This window comes from Melozone crissalis, unplaced genomic scaffold, assembly GCF_028551555.1.
Source record: "Melozone crissalis strain CALT ecotype California unplaced genomic scaffold, PUWL_Pcris_2 ptg000057l_1, whole genome shotgun sequence".
Taxonomy (NCBI): domain Eukaryota; kingdom Metazoa; phylum Chordata; class Aves; order Passeriformes; family Passerellidae; genus Melozone; species Melozone crissalis.
In genome coordinates this window covers 1,509,363-1,524,605 of record NW_026535835.1, presented here as the reverse complement: position 1 = coordinate 1,524,605, position 15,243 = coordinate 1,509,363, and the positions used below count along the sequence as shown (strand labels likewise).

Here is a 15,243-nt window from a genome sequence, read left to right as displayed (position 1 = left end):
TGAGGAGCTCAAGGGGTACAGACAGAGGAGGTGACACCACACCAGGGCTGGGAGATGTTCCTCAGAGCATGAGTGACAGCAGGACCTTCAGCCAGAGCTCAGCAAGCCCATGGACACCCATGGACCAGCAGCCACTTATTCAAGAGCTGTTTTGCTCACCCAGGTCAGGAGGAGCTTTCCCAGCAGGTCAGGGAGGGATCCTGCCCCCTGCCCAGCCCTGAGGGCACCTCTGGAGTGATCCTGACCCCTGCCCAACCCTGGGGGCAGCTCTGGGTGCTGTGTCCAGCTCTGGATCCTCAGCACAGCAGGGACAGCAGCTCCTGGAGCAGGGCCAGCTCAGGCTGTGAGGATGAGGAGGGCCTGGAGCATCTCTGTGCCCAGCAAAGGCTGAGGGAGCTGGGGCTGCTCAGGCTGGAGAGGAGCCCCAGCTGAGAGGGGCCCTCAGGCCTGGCTGTCCCTGTGTGCAGGGAGGGGCAGAGCAGGGCCCAGGCTCTGCTCCAGGCCCAGCAGCGGCACCAGAGCCACGGGCAGGGCCTGAGCCCAGCACTGCCCCTGCCCAGGAGGCACAACTTGTGCCCTGGGCAGTGCCCAGCCCTGAGCAGGCTGCCCAGGGAGGGGCTGGAGTCTCCCTCAGCATTGGGGATCCTGCAGAGCCCTGTGCACACAATGCTGTGCCCTTGCTCTGGGATGGCCCTGCCTGAGCACGGAGGTGCCACCAGGGACCCTCTGCGCCCCCTCCAGCCTGGCCCAGCCTGGGGTTCTGTGCAGGCAAAAATCCCCCCCAGAGCTGCTGCCAAGGGATGTGAACCATGAACAGGACATGTGCTTCTCTGCCAACACCATCCTCTATCCTGTTTTCCCAGTGTTTGGGCAGAAATCCATAAGAATTTTGTCACACTGGGTCACTGCATCCCCATTCCAGTTCTCAGCAGGAGATTCCAATTTGCCCCAGCCAATGCCCCTATTGCTTGGGAAAACACTTGGTGATTTATGGACAACAACCAGGACAAATTCCCAAAGTTCCTCAGCCTACAGAACTTGGTCCAGTCACCCTGAGGGAAACAGAGCCCAAATCAAACACCAGAGGATCCCAAATCTGACTGGGGGAGTGATGAGAGCTCACAGACCATGGGTTGTTTTCTTGCTCAGCACATCTGGTTAAAGGTATTTTGGGAAAAAAGCATCAACTTGATACTAAAACCTCCAGGGATGGACAATCTCCCCCTGGGCCCTCCTCATTGGTTTGCAGCCCGTCCCTCACTGGGTATGGATCAGGAAGCAGCAATAGCTGGAAGAAACATCAAAATCTCTTTCAGCAGAGATTTCTCATCCTGATGATGAGACAAGGATTCACATCCTCAGTGCCTGCTCCAAGCACTCATCTGTCAAGCCAAGCCATCTCTCAATCACTCTTACAAACTCAAGGCTGTCAGAGGGTGAGGCTCCAAAACTCAAATGTGGTGTTTGGAAGGGCACAGCCTAAATTGCACAGGCTCTTGTCTTTCCTTTCCCTCTACATTTAATTTCAGGGGCAGAGGAATCAGGACAAGAAACAAAGGAGCCTTTGGGAGTCCACCTGCTGTTTAACATAAACTCCTCTCTCAGAAAGTGCTTCTCAGCACAGAAAATGTAACATGAAGATCATTTCAATGAGAGCAGCTCCAGAAAGGATCAAACTTGCTCCAAGTAGCACTGGACAAAGGGGGGGCTCATGTTGTTTGCTGCAGAGAGAAATAGCACAAAAGCTTTTTATCTTTTCTTCCTGGGCTTCCTTTGAAAATGGATGTAGCAACTAATCCCCAACATGCTGGATGAGGCTTGTCAGATCATCCTGGGAACAATTTGTTATTAAATTCACCCTTTTACTGAGGCTCAAGAACTTTGTGCAGGAGTTCAGTTAAAAGCATGAAATCCATTATCAGCATAACTGGGCCAAGGCCAGGCTGGATGGGGCCTGGAGCAGTGTGGGCAGGTGGAAGGGGTTAAAATGGGGTGAGTTTAAGGTCCCTTCCAACCCAAACCATTCCAGGATTGAGTTCTGTAAACACCTCACTGGGGCAAGAGTTGTTTTAAGCCCATCTTCACCTCCCTCCCATATTTAACAGGACCTGGCCTTTGGCTGGAGGAAAGAGAACAACCAAGACAAACACACTCTCTCATTTCTCACATAAAACCATGTCCTTCCCTCTTCCTTTCCCTCCCATTTCTCAGTCTGGATTACCAAAGCAGAGGATTATTTTGCCACACCCAGCCCTGCAGCCCCAGGCAGGGAGCAGAACCAGCACCTCCCAAACCCCAGAGGGTGACCACAGCAGGTACAACTCACATTCCTATAAACTCCCTTGCCCACTTTTATCTTTCAGTGTGCCCATGACTGCTCAGCAGTGACTCAGATGAGCTGCAGTGCCAGCTCCTCTCCACCTGGGAAGGACTGAATCAGCCTGGAAGGATTGTCAGGCACTGGGAAAAACTGGGGCTTGGATTTGTTTCCAGATAAATTACCACCACCTCCCCAGCACAGTGCAGCAGCATTCCACAGCCAGCCTGGAGAAGGGCCTGCGTGTCCCAGGAACTCACAGGTGCTTTGGCTGCCACCACCTCCCACAGTGACAGTCCCACAGGGCAGCTGGGAGGGGACAGAGAGCTGCTGCTGCTGCCCTGGAGCACCTGGAGGTTTTGGGTACCAGAATCCTGAGTTTGTCCCCTGTGCTGGCACTGCTGGGGCACCTCCAACCCAGAGCCATCCCTGGGCTCCTCAGGACAGTGCAGACCCTGAGGGGCTGGAGCATCTCCAGGGAAGGGTCTGGAGTCCCAGGAGCAGCTGAGGGAGCTGGGAAGGGGCTCAGCCTGCAGAAACTCAGGAGGGACCTCGTGGCTCTGCTCCCAGGGAACAGGGGACAAAGAGAAATGGCCTCAAGCTGTGCCAGAGGAGATTCAGGCTGGATATTAGGGAAAATTTCCCCATGGAGAGGGTGCTCAGGCACTGGAAGGGGCTGCCCAGGGAGGGCTGGAGTCCCCACACCTGGAGGTGTCCAAGGAAGGGCTGGGAATGGCACTCAGTGCTCTGGGCACAGCTTGGACTGGATGGGCTGGGAGGGCTTTTCCAACCTCACTGATTCTGGGATTAAGTGAAAACCAACAAAGAGCAGCTTCCCCTAGAGCTCCTCCTGCCCCCACATGTGCTGCTGCCTCGTGCAGCTGAGCAGGGCTTCAACTGGAACAACCATTAATTGGCTCTTGTGTTATCAGTGTTTCAAGGACCCTTCAAAGTGCAGTTGCTTGGAGGAGAAAATGCACCTGCTGGTGGAGCTGCTTTCTCCTCTCCTCTTCACCTTGACCAGGGTATTTTTAGCTGTATGGACAGACTTGCCAATACTTTCACCTTCAATTGTTTGCAAGGAAACTTCTTCCAGTAATGAACACTCAGGGTCAAGAGAGGCACAAGAAAGAAATGATGGGCAAAAGCAACTTCCCAAAAGGCTTTTTCAGTATTTTGTACCTTCAGTATTTTAGCTCTTCTCCTTCCCACAGATTTCCCTGCTCACAGAGAATTTGTTTGCACTTGATTTTAATGCCCTCAGTGTTTGGCCTGAGGTTTTGCACAGGAGCTGCATCACCACACACAAACACCCGACCATGCTGCCCACATGCCTTTGCAGCACAAAGTGCCACTCAATTCCTCTGAGCCTCACACATCCACTAATCTAAGTTCCTTTGGCAGAGAATGCTCCAACAGAGAATGCTCAGGTGGTGACCTGAGAAGGCTGGGAAGCTCATTATTCCTCCAAAACCTCATTATTCCAAAGCAGCAGTCTCTCCTGGCTGTCCATCCCAGCAGGGAACGTGTCAATGATCAGTAAACACAGCCCTGGCTGCCACCAGAGCCCAGGAGCAGAGGCAGACATGGCTCTGTTCTCACCCCCTCATGTGCTGCTGGGCCCAGGAGTGCTGCACCAGTGACTCCAGAGCTGGCACACAGAGCCTGAGCTGACACACCCAGGGCCCAGGCACTGCTGATCCATCACACCCAGGGCAAAGCTCCCCTGCTGCTGTGCTCAGATCCCCTGGGATGGCTCCACCTTCCAGAAAAAGCAGATTTCTGTGGGGCAGGAGGGTGACAGAGCTACCAAACTCCAGCACACACATTTTAATGTGCTGCCATTTCAAGGGAGCCTCTGAGAACCAGAGCAAAGGAACACAGGGGATTTACAACTCTTCCCTGAATTTCCAGCTTTCCTTCAGCAGCCTGTGTTTAGTGCAACCCCTTTGTTAGGAAATCTATTGTGTGATAATCTCTTCATCCCTCACAGCACCCTTTAGTCACAGCATTTACTGCCCCATTTGACACACACATTCTGCTCTGGAAAACCACCCAAACCTGCTGCGCTTCACACACCTGAACACCCCAACCATGGAAATATACTCCCAACACACCCAGAATCCACTCCATGGTCCATCTTAGAGCCTCTCCAGTCTTCTACTTCTGCAGAAAGTAGAAGCAGGTAAGGTGAGAAGGAAGAAAAAGAGGTGGTGAGTCAGCAGAGTGTAGAAGGAAGGAAAAAGCCATTTAAAAATCCATCCTTAAGTGGGTACCTTTTCAGCTAAGGCCTTCAGGCTGTCCAGAAACCTCTCCCAGAAGTCCTTGAAGAGGGGTCTGTCAATCCTCTTCAGGCTCTCCTTGGTGCTGGCATCCACACTGACATAGAGCTGGGTCACAGGCTCCAGCTTCCTGCAAAGGGAAAAGGGAATTGCTGCTTTCCAAACCTGCAGCTTCAGTTTGTGCCCTCCTACAAAAACAGGAGCTGGGCAGTGTTTCCAGGGAAGGTTCATCTCTGCCAAGGGCCCACCATCAGCAGCAAGGTGTTATAACCCCAACAAACAGCCCCAAGGCTGAGAACTCTCGCACAGCCTTGGCTGTCAATGCCTTTGTCACTTCCTCCCTGCACCAGCACAGATCTCACTCCAGTGGGGCTGAACACATTGGGAAAGGCTTCCCAAAGGAAGGGGTTCAGCTGAGGCACTGAGAGGTTCTGCAACCCACAAAGCTGTGCCCTTTCTCCATGATCTCTCTGGCCCATGGGAAAACAATCCATTGAACAGAAATGGACATCAGAAGGAATTTCCCCATGGAAAGGGGGCTCAGCACTGCCAGGGGCTGCCCAGGGGGGTTTGGAGTGCCCATCCCTGGAGGTGCCCAGGGAAGGGCTGGAGGTGGCACTCGGTGCTCTGGGCTGGGGACAAGGTGGGGATGGGGCACAGCTTGCACTGGGTGATCCTGGATGGCTCTTCCTACCCCAGTGTTTCTGGGATTTCTCAGCTGCTGTTTAGGAAGGCAACAGTTGCTGAGTGATCACTTTTCACTTGTTTAGAGCAGTGGAATTGGTGGTGGTGCAGGTACTTTAAACATGGAAAATGGTCCCATTTCCAAAGACACTGCCATAGCTGAGCACCTCGGGGGGGTCACACAGCACACCCAGCCCACACCCCCAGAGCACAGCTGGCTGTGTCCCACAGAGCCCAGGAGGTGCCCAAGGAAGGGCTGGAGGTGCCACTCAGTGCTCTGGGCTGTAGGGATTGGGTACAACTAGAACTCAATGATCCTGGAGGGATGTTCCAACCTCAGGGATTCTGTGACACTAAATTCAGCCCTAATTCAGGCAGTTCCTACTGCTGGACATGTTGAACTCCCCTGACCTGCAGCAGGACCATCAGTGACATTTTTGAAGAGAGAGCAAAGCTGTTTAGAAAATAAAGCCACAAACAAACCACAGCCATGTTCTCCTTCCACAGGAATCCTGGAGCAGAGCCCTTCTGGCCACAAGTGCTGGGAGCCAGCACTGGGAACTCCTGCAGAAACTGAAGCTCCTTTGCTGTGGGAAGAGCCTGGGTGGAGGCTGATCCCTTCCATAAATGCCAAGGGAATAAATAAGAGAGGAGCAGCAACACCACAGCCCAGCAGCAAAAGGACCAAAGGGATTCAGAAGAGCCTAGAAAGGAGCTCCCTCAGAATGCCAGGATTGTGACAGTGTTCACAGGGGTCTGAGGATGAGGGAAGAGATGAGGATCTGACTCCATGTTTCAGAAGGCTTGATTTGTTATTTTATGATATATATTATATTAAAACCATACTAAAAGAATAGAAGAAAGAATTTCATCAGAAGGCTGGCTAAGAATAGAAAAAAAAGGAATTATAACAAAGGTTTGTGGCTTGGACAGAGAGTCTGAGCCAGCTGACTGTGACTGGCCATAAATTACAAACAACCACATGAGACCAATCACAGATGCACCTGTTGCATTCCACAGCAGCAGATAATCATTGTTTACATTTTGTTCCTGAGGCCTCTCAGCTTCTCAGGAGGAAAAAATCCTAAGGAAAGGATTTTCCATAAAACATGTCTGTGACACAGGATCACTGAGGTTGGAAAAGCCCCTCAATGTCACCAAGCCCAGCCTGTGCCTGATGCCCACCTTGTCACCAGCCCGAGGCACTGGGTGCCACCTCCAGGGGTGGGGACACCCCTCAGGATGGGGACAGAGCCTTTCCCCTGGCAGAGGTGACAAAGGCAGCGAGTGTCACACACCCAGCCCTCATGGCACCGCCACCCTGGGGCTGCAGCATCAACAACCACAGTGTACACAGAGCTCCCAGCGTCCGGGGGCAGCATTTTGGGAGTGCTTGGTGTGAAGTCTGCAATGAGCAGGCACCAGCCCCAGCTTCATTTGGTTCTCTAGAGATGAGGAGAAATCAGAAGCCATTGTTCAGGTACCAAACAGTGCCACCTAAAAATACAGTCACCCAAAGGTGACAGGGACAAGAACGGGCCAGAGTGAGACTGACCAGAGCTCTTTGTGTCCAGAAAAATCCACTCAACCAACCATTGGAACACATTCTCTGTGTGTGTATTTAGACAGAAAAACAAAATAATCCAGAACAAACTGAACGTTTCAGGTTAAAATTTCAGTTTTTGTAAACAAGTTTGTCTGGACTGGCAATCCAAAGCCACAGAGCCCAAAATGATCAAATGTGAAGTGCTCAGTTTCCAGGAATACTCAGCCAAACTCCTTCTTTACTCAGCACTGTCTTTGCTTAATTAAAAGGGGCCCTGGTGAAGATGGAGCAGGTGCTTAACAAAGAGGGGCTGAGAAAAATCATCTCAAACCTAGGGACAGGCAGGAGCCAGACTCACAGTCAGCAAGGGGGGAATGAAGGAATTAGAAGTGATGCAAGGGAGGGATTTCAGCCCCAAACAGGAATGGCCCACAGGGCTCTGCATGGCTGGGATCGAGCCCAGGTGAGCTGGGCACGTTCTGCCAAGGGGGGACAAGGAGAGAGGGGCAGTGAGAACCAGGACACAGACTGGGGCTCCTGGGACAGCTCCAGTGCAGAACAACAGCAAATGCAGCTGTGTGACACCAGGATGGATTTGCTAGCTCAGACACCTGAGGTGAAATCCAGGAGACCAAATCCATGGCATTTACACAGGGGTGTGGGCAGGAATCCTGAGCTGAAATCTTCAGCTGAGCTGTGCCATCAAATAAATCCACTTCACCAGGCAGGCAGGACAGGGCCCACAAGGACCAGGAACAGCAACATCACAAATGAGCATCTGCTGATGAGCATTAATAATCATCTGCTCATTATTGGCATTATTGTTGATCATAAAGGCAAACCCACACACGAGGGGTGTTCACAGCCATGGGTCAGAGACAGGAGCCAGGTATAGGAGCTCACCTGGTGTAAAACCTCCCTCAGTTTATTGTGAGCCTGTGGCAGGTTCAGCTGCAGCCCAAGGAGAGGAGGAGGAGGAAAGGAAGGCACAGGGGGCACCCACTGGAGCCCCTGGCCTGACCCCAGCAACACCCCAGGCCACACTGCCCTCTCCCAGAAGGGGCTGGGAGGGACCTTAAAACTCATCCAGCCATGGCAGGGACACCTCCCACTGTCCCAGTCCTGTCCAGCCTGGCCTTGGGCACTGCCAGGGATCCAGGGGCAGCCACAGCTGCTCTGGGCACCCTGTGCCAGGGCCTGCCCACCCTCACAGGGAACAATTCCCAATTCCCAATATCCCATCCAGCCCTGCCCTCTGGCACTGGGAGCCATTCCCTGGGTCCTGTCCCTCCCTCCCTTGTCCCCAGTCCCTCTCAGCTCTCTTGAGGTCACCCTGCCTATTGCAGGATGAACTTTTTGACTGCAGCTCCTCTGCTGACAGCACAGAAGTGAGCTGCGTGCCAACTTCAGTTCCCATATTAAGCAAATCATCTGCTTTGATGAGCCAAAGATCAGTTGCAATTTTTAAGACAGCAAGACTAGCATTTTATCCCCTTCTTTTTTGTTTCTTTTTAAAAAGATTCAGCAGATCCGAAAAGTGCAGCTTCCAAATAGAGTGTGTGCTCTCTTTATAAACTGCTATATTTAGGAAAGAGCAATTTCTATCTACCAGGCACATAATACATGACTTAAAGTAACTTGATTACACAATTATTCAATCATTTGGAATGCCTTTGTAGTGTATAATTACTCACCCCCAAAGTGCCTGCACTCCCCCCTCAGTGCCAGATTCAGACCATGAGTGCAAGGGAAGCTGTCCCAGGAGCACAGAGAGGAGCAGGAATGAGCTGGGTGACACCAAGGCCACCCTGCCACAGCTCCAGGGCTGGATTTGCTGCTGTTCTCAGCTGCTGGGGTTGTGAGCAGCCCCAGCCTCCCTGGAGCTGCATTTCCCCACGTGCTGCACTTTGGTAACAACAGCCTGGATGCTCCAAAGCATCAGAAAAAGGGATTCTTTTCCTTTGGAAAGACTCTGAAAGAGTTCATTGAAGTGTTTGGGAGATTTCATTCAAGTCCCCCTGAGGGAGGTGAAGCAGATCCCACTTTGCTGATGGACATGTGCTTGTCCCCCTCCTGATCCTGACCCTGCTGGGGATGCTGGGCTGGGCAGAGCTGTGGGCTGAGCCTTCACAGCTGCTGCTCTGGGGTCAGATCAAAGATCAGCCCCAAAGACAATCTCTGAGCTCAGTGCCCTGCTCTGGCTGGCAGGACAGAAATTACCCCTGTCCCAGGCACAAAGCACAGCTCAGTCCCTGCTCCCCTCCTGCCACACCTCCACAGGTGCCACATTCCAGCCTCTCCACTTCCAGCAGCAATCACAGTTTGTTAAGGAGGTACAGAAAAAATCAAACTGAGGGGGAGAAAGGGCTGAGAAGGAGCATGAGGAGATTGAGGTTAAAGTCAGACGCTGAGGGGGATTTTCATTGCCAGTGCTTGTGCAGACTGACTCTGAGGGGCACAGCATGGCATGGGGACACAGGTCAGCACTCCAGTGTTTGAGGAGGGATTTCCTGCAGCTCTTACCTGATCTCCTCAGGGAACTGGGCGTTGGTGACCAGGAAGGTGGAGATGCCCTGCTGGTGCAGGAGCCTCACCAGCTGGTTGATGTGGGGGTACATGATGGGCTCCCCCACCAGGGACAGGGCACAGTGCTTCACTGCCAGAGCTTCCTCCAGCCGGGCTGCCTTCACTCCTGACACACCTGCAGAGGGGACAACACTGACATGAACAGTGCATGGGACTGAGCAACCTGCTCTGGGGGAAGGTGGAAGGAACAAGATGATTTTTAAGGTCCCTTCCAACCCAAACCCTTCTGTGGTTCTGTAACAAATTCCCCTCCCAAACATCTGTACCCAAAACACACCTGGCACAGGAGGGCTGGGAAGAGCAGCTGGAGCCCTCCCAAAGCACAGGGGACACCAGGCCAGGGCCAGGGAGCAGCTCTGCAGCACCCACAGAGCAGCAGCAGCCAGAGCCTGGGCTGGGAGTGCCCTGGGCACTGCTGAGAGCAATGTGCTGCTGACACCTGAGCCAGGATTAAACACTTGAGCCAAGCTCCCCACTGCTGAGGCCTCGGGAGGCTGCTGAGTGCTGAGACACAAACACACAGGGCAGCTCAAGGCCACTGCAAGCAGGTGTGTCAGGAAAGCAGCCCAGGCCATGGCTGTGCTGTGCTGGTCCCTGTGGGCTCCAGGAAGGGCAGCTGAGCCCTTCACAGCAAGGGACTGAATGCAGGAAGGGCAGCTGAGCACAGCTCCCCAAGCACAGCAAGGTGCTGAGCCCTGACTGCAAACACAGAACGTGCAGCTCCACAGGGGATGCGATCAAAAGAAAACCCAGCACACGGCACGGTCCTGAACAGGCAGAGACCTTTCAGAAGGAAAACACAAACAGCTCCAATGTAGCATCCATGTGCAAACACCACCTGAGTCCCACTCCTGATGCCCACAGGAGGGAGGGGGAGCTGGATGCTCCTGCAGCCCACCCACACCTGACCAGGTGCTCAGGACCCCGGATGAAATCAGCTGCCTCCAAACAAGCTTTTGTTCCCAATCTGTCACTTCACATTTCCCTGACGTGCCTTGATGTACTCAAATCCTATCTGAGGCTTTAGATTGGGGGCTGGTCTGTTTTAAAGATAAAAAACAAAGCCTGGAGTGTGAATCCAGGTCCTTAGCTCCCTTCTCGTTGCCTTGACGCTGCAGAACAGAAAATTACAGCTCTGCTGCAAAGCCCAGATAAAAGAGGTGTTTGTGGATATTGCTCCAGCCTCACGTAGCAAAGCTGGTTTGGAATCAGAGCAGGGCTCAGTGCATTTTCAAGCAGCCAGGCTCAGTCCTGAGGAAGTGACAGGACTAATGGTTATTCCATAGAAAGCTGACAGCACTAAATGAGAGCTTTATTGGAGAAGAAAGCAGCGTCTCCAGCACACGCTGAGATTAAAGCACTAACTTTCATATTCCTAAAACTACTGTAAGTCAGTTTTGCAATTAATTAATTTCTCTCTCTCAGCATTTTTCGTCTGGACTCTCATAATTAGCCTGCCAGCTTTATAAGCAGCAGAACAAAATCCCAACATCCCCTAAAGTTTGAGGGGAACTTTCCCAAAACAGTTTACACCAAACCTGCTACATCCACCCAGAGCAGGGAGTGGGTTTGCACACAACCCTTTGAGCACACAAACCACCAGCCAGGCAGGGATGAACTGCCAGGACTGGTGGATTGCAGGAGGGCAGGGACTCTCCTGAATCCCTCTGGCTCTGCTCCTGCCCTCAGCCCCCAGCAGAAAAGCTGATTCCAGCTGCTGCACTAACTTGGGCAAAGACAGCACCCCTGGCACAGCACCCTGGGGAGGCTGGGCTGACTCTGGCACCCCTGCAAGGACCTGAGCAGCACCTCAAGGGCCTGGGGGCCAGGGGGATGAGAGACCTGCTCTGTCCATGCTGATCCATGGTACTCTGAGGATTTCCTGGCACAGATCATGCATTTCCTTCTGGCTTTTTCCCTTTATTATCAGACTCCCACTCTCTCATTCCTGAGTTATGTTTCCATCCTGTGTGTGCCCTTTGCAAGGGCACAGAGATTTACAAGTCACTCCCCAGAAAAATGTATCCATCAAATAAACTTTGCAGCCTCACTCCCTATCAGTGAGGTGTCTCTCCATCATTTAATCCAAGAGAGAATGATGGGGCTTTAATGGCTGTGCTCTCCAAAGCCAGCACAAACTGTGGCAACACTAAAGCAGAAGGGATTTATCATCACCCACGGGCACCCAGAGTATGAGGGCTGTCCTGTAGGGTGTCCTAAAGGATAAAGGGACACAAGAATTCTGGTCCTTCAAAGGAAATCTCATTTTTACTGCAATGGATAATATGAATAAAGCACCAGATGAGCTCAGTAGTTTCTCTGGCCCATGGAATGGGTGTGTGGATGGATCTGCCTGCAAAGCCTCCAAAACTGGAAAGAGCAGCACCAATGAATTCCAAAGGCTCAGGGAGGTACCTGAGCAGCACCTCCAGACACTCCAGCCCTGAGGACTCCCCAGTTAAGGGAGTTTTGATTCCCCAGAAGCCCAAACAGCCCAAAGTCTATGCCAGGGGCCAGGGTCCAACACCTGAGCCCTGCTGGGACACCTCTGGAGTCCCTGTGGGTGCCCAGCCAGAGCTGCAGGATCAGACACATCAATGCTGGGAAATGGAGATGGAATCCAACCATTCCCCAGCACTGCAAGGTCACCATTAACCCCTGTCCCCAAGTGCCACATTTCACACAGTTTATAAACCCCTCCAGGGATGGGCACTCCAGACCTCCCTGGGCAGCCCCTGGCAGTGCTGAGCCCCCTTTCCATGGGGAAATTCCTGCTGCTGTCCCCCCTGAGCTGCCCTGGCCCAGCCTGAGGCCGTTCCCTCTGCTCCTGTCCCTGTTCCCTGGAGCACAGCCCGACCCCCCCGGCTGTGCCCTCCTGTCAGGAGCTGTGCAGAGCCACAAGGGCCCCCTGAGCCTCCTTTGCTCCAGGCTGAGCCCCTGCCCAGCTCCCTCAGCTGCTCCTGGGGCTCCAGGCCCTTCCCTGGACGTGCTCCAGCCCTTGCTGTCTTTCCTGGAGGTGCCCCAGCAGTGCCAGCACAGGGACAGAGCCCAGCCACGACCTCTCCTCCCCTCCCCACAGCAGCCTGGCCACCTCACTGCTCCAGCAGGTGCTTCCTGTGCTTTTGCTGGGTTTCTCTCAAACATCACTCCCAGTAAAGGCCCCTGGTGTCTGTGCAGAGCTGCTGGGCTGGCAGGAGGAGCCAGGACCATTCCTCCAGCCTGGCACTGCACATGGGGACTCTGATCCTGCCCCAGCTGAACCTCTGCCTGTCCCCAGCTCAGTTCACTCACTCTGCTCCTCCTCAATTTGGCTCTTGCTGCTTCAACCCTGACAACACTTCCCCACACACCTGAGGGAAGAATGACGTAAAATTCGCTACATGGAACAGGAGCTCCTGGGCTTCTCTTTCCCATTTTTCTTCTCCTTAATAAACCTTTGCCTCACAGCAGCTAGGACAGGAATGTTGCCATCTAGCACTAGAAAAATAAACCAGCTTTTATTTTCCCACTTAACAGCACAGTTCTAGTCCAGAGCTTTTCTGCTTTCTCCTTTCACAGTTCCAGGTCAAGGGTAACTGTGCTCAGATGCACAGGCACATTTTCAGTAATATTTATGAATTTGTTTAACAGAAAATAGACTCCAAAAGGAGAGAACTGGGATGTCCTGACAGGCCCCCTGACACTTCAGCAGTATTTCAGATGCTGGAAAGTCTCTCCATAATCATTCCCTGTCCTCAACTCATTTTGGGAAGACAGCAGGGTCAGGGAATGAGAAGGTTATTCCTCAGTGCAGGGTGGTAATGGCTCCTCTCCAGAGGCCTGAAAGCCTCCAGGGTAGGAGGGTCCCACCTCTCCAGGCCCCACCCTGCCTGAACAAGCTCATTTTGATGTGTAACTTCACCCTCCCAAACAGAAACCAAGTCTGCTGTCCCTTCTTCTGGGGACAGGGACAACAGACAGGTGGGACTCCAGCATAGACAGATCTGATCTCCCTCAGAACCTCCCAGTGCTCAGAGGCACAGAGAAACTGAGGCTGGGAAAACCTCCAGCATCAGAGTCCAAACATTCCCCAGCACTACCAAGGCCACCACTAAACCGTGTCCCCAAGTGCCACATCCACATGAATTTTGAGCATTTCCAGGGATGGGCACTCCACCTCTGCCCTGCACAGCCTGTGCCAGGGCCTGGCCTCCCTTTTCAGTGGAGAAATTTCCCCAAAATCCCCCCTGAGCTGCCCTGGCCCAGCCTGAGGCCGTTCCCTCTGCTCCTGTCCCTGTTCCCTGGAGCACAGCCCGACCCCCCCGGCTGTCCCCTCCTGTCAGGAGCTGTGCAGAGCCACAAGGGCCCCCTGAGCCTCCTTTGCTCCAGGCTGAGCCCCTGCCCAGCTCCCTCAGCCCCTCCTGGGGCTCCAGGCCCTTCCCTGCATCCACTGGCTCAGCCCTGCTGTTTCTGCAGGTGCCCCTGGGGTAAAGCCCTGCCCTGAGTGTGCCTCTCACCCCCAGGTTTCCCTGCAGAGCTGCTGAGGCTGTTTCAGCACCACCACCCCTGCCCCAGGGGATGTCTGACAGTGCCAAAGAAAGCCCAGGCTCAGGAGTGAGGCTTCACTGAGCTGCTGCTCCAAAGCAGCCACGTGAGGAGAGCGAAGCCCATGGGGCTCCAACCTGAGCTATTTTTCCACCCATTATCCAGCTGCAGAGATGGAGGCAGAGCAGCTCTGCTCTGCTGACAGAAGGGCTTTGTGCCTGCCACATCCTGGATCCATTGGAACCTCTTTGAGCACAGCCAACCTAAACAATCAGGTTCCCAAAATGACAGCCAAGGCCAGGCCCATCCCGCAGGTTTTATGGCTGTTCCACTCCATTTGTGCAGCTCAAGGCAGCTGGGGAGAGCAGAGCCCTGGAGCTGTCCTGCCAAGCTGGCCAGCCCTGCCAGCACACACAGCTGACCTTGGCACAGCAGCCAGATCATCACATTGGGGAAACAAAACCCCCAGCCCTCTCTACAGCTACAGACACAGAATTTATATCAAACTTCCAGGGAATTTCTGTGGGAAGCAAGCTGCAGTGCTTCCCAGAGGTGCTGTGGAGCTGCAGCTTCAGTCTCAACCACAGGTACTGAATAATTGCTGAAAATCAAAATCCCCTGCTTGCTGCTGTTTCATTATTCATGAGACAAACACCAGCCAGGAGTTGCAGGTAACACAAAGCTGGGTGTCAGGGCTGCCAGTGTGTGTCCTGTCAGGTAAGAGGCTGATGGCTTTTGCTTCCTCCTCCAGAGGAGCCAGGATCCCCCATCACCCAGGCTGGCTGTAAGCACTGTGGAGGGCTCTGTGCACACCAAGGGAAAGGATTTGACAACTACAGGATGCACCAGAGGCAGCTCCGCTCTACTCCCTCCAGGCACAGCACACTCCCAGCGGCTGACCCTCATTTCAGAAGACATTAATGAGCCACAGCAGCCTCTTCTCCCCCATCCTCCTGACAGCCTGAAGCTCAGGCCTCCTTCCCAGAGGAGCAGAACATTCTCACCTGTGAGTGTGTTCACAGAGGGCTTAGGATGAGGGAAGAGATGAGGATCTGACTCCATGTTTCACAAGGCTTGATTTATTATTTTATGATATATATTATATTAAAACTATACTAAAAGAATAGAAGAAAGGATTTCATCAGAAGGCTAGCTAAGAATAGAAAAAAAAGGAATGATAACAAAGGTTTGTGGCTCAGACAGAGAGTCTAAGCCAGCTGACTGTGATTGGCCATTAATTAGAAACAACCACATGAGGCCAATCCCAGATTTACCGGTTGCATTCCACAGCAGCAGATAATCAA

The 15,243-nt window shown here is 53.1% G+C and overlaps 2 protein-coding genes across 6 annotated transcripts in view; both read right to left on the bottom strand.

The window, feature by feature from the left end:
- The window catches only part of LOC128943996 (septin-4-like), a 208,906-nt gene that overhangs the window by 117,010 nt on the left and 76,653 nt on the right, over positions 1–15,243 (bottom strand). The window lies entirely within an intron of this gene.
- The window catches only part of LOC128943994 (S-adenosyl-L-methionine-dependent tRNA 4-demethylwyosine synthase TYW1-like), a 105,053-nt gene that overhangs the window by 42,941 nt on the left and 46,869 nt on the right, over positions 1–15,243 (bottom strand). For all 3 annotated transcript variants that reach the window (XM_054287049.1, XM_054287050.1, XM_054287047.1), the window contains exons 13-14: positions 9,353–9,530; positions 4,594–4,729 (exon numbers count right to left, since the gene is read on the bottom strand). In XM_054287049.1, the coding sequence (XP_054143024.1) occupies positions 4,594–4,729; positions 9,353–9,530 (314 nt within the window). The remainder of the gene's footprint in view (positions 1–4,593; positions 4,730–9,352; positions 9,531–15,243) is intronic.